Here is a 5,259-nt window from a genome sequence, read left to right as displayed (position 1 = left end):
CTATGGTGACCCTGTAGGGTTGGCAGGGCAAGAGACATTCAGAGGTGGTTTCCCATTGCCTGCCTCTGCATAGCAACCCTGGACTTCCTTGGTGGTCTCCCATCCAAATAGTAACCAGGGCCGACCCTGCTTAGCTTCCGAGATCTGATGAGATCAGGCTAGCCTGGGCCATCCAAGAAAGGATCAAAGACTCACAGAGGTGCAGCACTGGCTTGCCAACCTCCAGGTGGCACCCGGAGATCTCCTGCTATTACAAATGACCTCCAAAAAGCCAAGCTCAGTTTCCCTGGAGGAAATTACTGCTTTGGAGGGTGGACTCTATGGCGTTATGCACCTTGCTGAGGCCCCTCCCCTGCCCAAAGCCCGCCCTCCCCAGGCTCCCCACTCCCCAAATCTCCAGGTTTTCCCCGACCCAGGGCTGGCCACTCTGGACCGCCGCAACAAAACTCTGCACCTTCTCACCATGTTGTTTTAACCGTGTGGATCACTCCTGGCCAGGGGTCATTTCGTAGAAAAAGAGGTGCAGGAGCTCATTAGCATAACTGATTAGCATAACTTATTTGCATATGCCACACCCCCTGACATCACCGGAAGTGTGTCAGAAGGCAACATCCACTGCTCAGGCTCCACTGGACTGTTTTGGATTGCTAGCTATTGGACGTGAGGGACGTGCAGATTTGCCCTCACAGAGGAGGGAGAGCTTGTACCTGAAGGTGGGTTGGGGGGGCCCTCTGCAATTTACCTGGCTGCTTTTTGCTCCTCGTGGCCCGACTGAGGGCTGCTGGGAGCAGGGGGCAGGGCTTGTTGCATGTGCCCGCCCCCTGGGCTCCTTACTGCCAGAGCTCTGCTCCTGTGCGCTCCTGCAGGAAATGACCCCTGCTCCTGGCCTACCTCACAGGGCTGCTGAGAAGATAAAATCAGATCTGGCTTTGCAAAGCAGTGCCCTGGTAGCCTAAAAGAACTTTACCCCCTCTTCTTCTCCTCCTCCTCCTCCTCCTCCAGGCCCACGACGAGAGGAACTACCACATATTTTACTGCATGTTGAAAGGGATGACGCCCGAACAGAAGAAGATGCTGGGACTTGGGAAGGCAGCGGACTACAACTACCTCTCTATGGTGAGCACGGCGGTTTTGAGGAAAAGCATGTTGTGAGTTAAGGTTAAAAGCTGGACATTTTTGCTAGCACTTTAGCTTAGTTGTTGTGGAGGCAAGAAGCCCATGTCTGTTGTCCGCAGGCGGACAGCCTTCTGAACTAGAAAACACCTCCGTGATATCTAGTTCTCTGTTTTTTTGTTACTGGTTTGGTAGTGGCTCAGTGGTAGAGCATCTGCTTGGCACACAGAAGGTCCCAGGTTCGATCCCCGGCATCTCCAGCAAAAAGGACCAGGTGGGAGGTATGAGAAAGACCTCTAACTGAGACCCTGGACAGCTGCTGCCAGTCTGAGTAGACAACACTGACCTTCATGGACCAGGGGTCTGATTCAGTCTAAGGCCACTTCACGTGTGTAAATTACAACCTGTACAGAGGGCAGGTATCGGAAAGCGTAGGTCTTCCTGGAGTGGTCCATGCTTTGCTCTTAGATGATCTGGGGAGGGTCTGTGGCACCTCTGGGCATAGTCTTTCGTTTAAGGTTCTCAGGCACAAGGGCCCCGTTTTCTGCTAGGGGCTGTGAAGAGCCTCTGCCGGTCCCCAGCTCGGTGCCCCTGGGAGCCATGGTGCCTGGTGACACCTGTCTTGGCGTCTGCCAAGTGTTTTCAGAAAGTGGGAGTGGCCAGGTGGGGCTCCTGCCCAGCAGGGCTTCTGAGAGGCCATTCTGAGAGATCTGATTGCCTGTGCAGGTTCAAATAACGTTTCAGCAGCAGCTGCCACCGTCATATTGGTTTTATCCTCTTTCCTCTTTTGCCCCCCCCCCCCTCACTCCTTTTGTCCCTTTGTATTTGGGCTTCCTCTATGTGCGTGTGTGGATACGTCTCTGCCTCCCATGAAGGACATTTTGTGGCTAGCTCCGCCTCCCACAGTGGCCATTTTGTGGAATGTGCTCAACACTGTGTGTCAGAATTTCAACGGCGCGTTACCTAGCCCTATACACAGGAAATAATGGAAATATATATCTAGAAATATATTGTGTTCTATTGATTATCTTACCAAGGGCTATTTTTGGGCAGGAACGCACAGGAACGGAGTTCCGGCTGGCTCCCAAGTTGGCCACGCCCAGCAGGAACTCATTAGCATAATAGGCCACACCCAACAGCAGAAACTCATTAGGACTGGCTACATTAGGGGCATGTGGCCTAAAATGCAAAGGAGTTCCTGCTACAAAAAAAGCCCTGGGTTTTGAGAACAAACAAGGTAAACAGAATAAGAAGCAAAAGGTGGGTGTGGCTGGAGGAGCACACTTCTGGTAACATGGGGGTGTGGCCTAATATGGCAATGAGCTGTGCTGTCAGGGGTGTGACCTAATATGCTAATGAGTTTTTTCTGTTGGGTGTGGCCTATTATGCTGATGAGTTCCTGCTGGGCTTTTTCTACAAAAAGAGCCCTGATCTTACCGTATTTTGACGTCATGTTATTTTTTCCATGTTTTACGTTCTTATATTATGTGATGTCCTTAAAGTGTGTTTTAACAAATGATGTTTTATGCTGCTCATTTCCCCTTTTCTCTCTTTTTGTTCCGTGCCCCTTTAAATGGTAATAATAATAAAAAAAGAATTTCAGAGGGGCCCACAGGTTCAAAAAAAAGTAGGGGACCCCTAGAGTAGAAAATACCGTACTGGGATGCCCTGTGGTCGGACTTGGTAAAAGGCAGCTTCGTGTATCCGTGTGGTTTTGTCCCGTGTCCCCCTCCCTAGGGTCACTGCATTACGTGCGACGGCAGAGACGATAGCAAGGAGTACTCCAACATCCGGGCAGCCATGAAAGTCCTCATGTTCACCGATACCGAGAACTGGGAGATCTGCAAGCTCTTGGCCGCCATCTTGCACATGGGGAACTTGCGGTATGAAGGTAGTGTGCACAGGAAATAGAGGCCCCTTGGCTCAGTGGGAGGAATAAGGCTTTATTCCAATTATTCCAATTAGCAGACCTGAGACTCACCTGATAAATGCATTCTGTGATCTTCAAATATAGCCAGTTTGGTGTCGTGGTTAAGTGTGCGGACTCTAATCTGGGAGAACCGGGTTTGATTCCCCACTCCTCCACTTGCACCTGGCTGGATGACCTTGGGTCAGTCACAAGCTCTGGCACAGCTGTCCTTGAAAAAGAGCAGTTTTGTCAAGAGCTCTCTCAGCCCCACCCACCTCACAGGGTGTCTGTTGTGGGGAGGGGAAGGGAGAGGAGTTTGTAAGCCGCTCTGAGACTCCGAGTGAAGGGCGGGGTATAAATCCAATCTCTTCTCTCCTCTTCTTCTTCTTCTCTTTTCCACCCATATTTTCCTTGCTTGTGTGTTCCTGTTGTTTGGGGAGGGTGGGAGTGGCCACCAAGAATACAGTGCATCACTGCCCCAGACATAAGAACGTAAGAGAGAAGCCAGTGTTGGATCAGGCCAATGGTCCATCCAGTCCAACACTCTGTATCACACAGTGGCCAAAAACACCAGGTGCCATCAGGAGGTCCAGCAGTGGGGCCAGGACACGAGAAGCCCTCCCACTGTTGCCCCCCCCAGCACCAAGAAGACAGAGCCCCAGACCAAGAGTTCCTATCTATACCTTGTGGCTAATAGCCATTGATGGATGGCTCTGCTCCATATGCTTATCCAATTCCTGCAGTCTCACACTCTCAGCCCAGCCTGCCTCACAGGGTTGTTGTGAGGATAAAATAGGAAAGGAATGTTAGCCGCCATCAGTTCCTTGGCGGAAAGCTGGGATAACAACGTACTAGAGAAATCCGACCAGATCGATAGGTCTTAAACACACTGGAGCCGGCGGTTTCTTTCTTAAGCCGGACGTTTCTGCAGCTGTCTTCTCTCTGATTCTACGTGCTACAGCTCGAACCTACGACAACCTGGACGCCTGTGAAGTTCTTCACTCGGCGTCTCTGATCACCGCAGCGTCGTTACTGGAGGTGAGGTGAATTTCTCTGTTTCTCGTTTTGTTGTTTATCCTTCGGGGTTCCTTTATACCGGTCATGTAGCATTCCCGCAACTCCGCTTATGATCCAAGAGAGAGGATCACCTTGAAATTAGGATCAGTGGCATCTGACCCCTCAGCTAAGATTAATCAAGGGGCTAAAAGTTGTTGTTGGGTTGGTTTACTACCACTGAACTGTCATACCATTGAACTGGCTCTTCAGCTTGGAAACGGAGATGAGCACCGCAACCCTAGAGTCGGATTCGACTGGCTTTCGAGCAAGGGAACCTTTACCTTTACCTTTACCTTTACATTATATACGCTTGGGGTCCCTATTGTTTGGTTCAACTTTCAAAAGTTGTTGTTGGGTTGGTTTACTACCACTGAACTGGGTTGGCTTACTACCGTTGAACTGTCATACCATTGAACTGTCATACCTATTCTTGTCATACTTAGTATTTATGAATCGTGACCATTGTATTTGAATTGTGACCACCAATTCTACTTTATTTATTGATGTAATGTTACCATGTTTCAATAGACTTGTGTCTACTGGCAACTTGTGAAATTTGTATATTTGTTGATGCTCTACCCTTGCATTTTTGTTTCTTTATACATTATATAAAAGGAGCTGCGGTGGCTCAGGTGGTTAAGACGCTGAACTGCAGGCTGTGGAAGGTCGGTAGTTCAGCCGTTCGAGACCCGAGTGTGCCGCATGACGGAGTGAGCTCCCGTCTCTAGTTCCAGCTCCTGCCAACCTAGCAGTTCGAAAGCAAGAAACTGCAAGTAGATAAATAGGGACCACTTCGGTTGGACGGTAACAGCATTCCGTGCACCTTGGTGTTTAGTCATGCCGGCCACATGACCACGGAAACGTCTCCGAACAGCGCTGGCTCTTCGGCTCTGAAACGGAGATGAGCACCGCAACCCTAGAGTCGGACTCAACTGGCTTTTGAGCAAGGGAACCTTTACCTTTACCTATACATTATATACACTTGGGGTCCCTATTGTTTGGTTCAACTTTCCTCCAGCATGATTGTCTTTCCCAGGGAGTCCTGACTTCTCTTGATGTGACCAAAGTACGATAGTTGATTGATCTTAGCTTCTAGGGAGAATTCACGATTGATTTGATCCAAGTGTTTGTTAAGAGCTGTTGAGTTGCTTTCGATATATCAGTCTGTGACCTCCAAAACA

The 5,259-nt window shown here is 49.7% G+C and overlaps 1 protein-coding gene across 1 annotated transcript in view; it reads left to right on the top strand.

The window, feature by feature from the left end:
- MYO7A (myosin VIIA) overlaps nt 1-5,259 on the top strand; it is a gene marked incomplete at its 3' end in the record, with an annotated part of 151,777 nt that overhangs the window by 27,949 nt on the left and 118,569 nt on the right. Inside the window, exons 7-9 of the mRNA XM_015426720.1 lie at nt 1,003-1,116; nt 2,851-3,004; nt 3,984-4,060. Of these exons, the coding sequence (XP_015282206.1) occupies nt 1,003-1,116; nt 2,851-3,004; nt 3,984-4,060 (345 nt within the window). The remainder of the gene's footprint in view (nt 1-1,002; nt 1,117-2,850; nt 3,005-3,983; nt 4,061-5,259) is intronic.

The sequence above is a fragment of the Gekko japonicus genome, unplaced genomic scaffold (genome assembly GCF_001447785.1).
Source record: "Gekko japonicus isolate JY-2015 unplaced genomic scaffold, Gekko_japonicus_V1.1 scaffold3084, whole genome shotgun sequence".
NCBI classification, from domain to species: Eukaryota; Metazoa; Chordata; class Lepidosauria; order Squamata; family Gekkonidae; genus Gekko; species Gekko japonicus.
The sequence above is the reverse complement of the archived record's forward strand: the minus strand, read 5'-3'. Positions and strand labels throughout refer to the sequence as shown.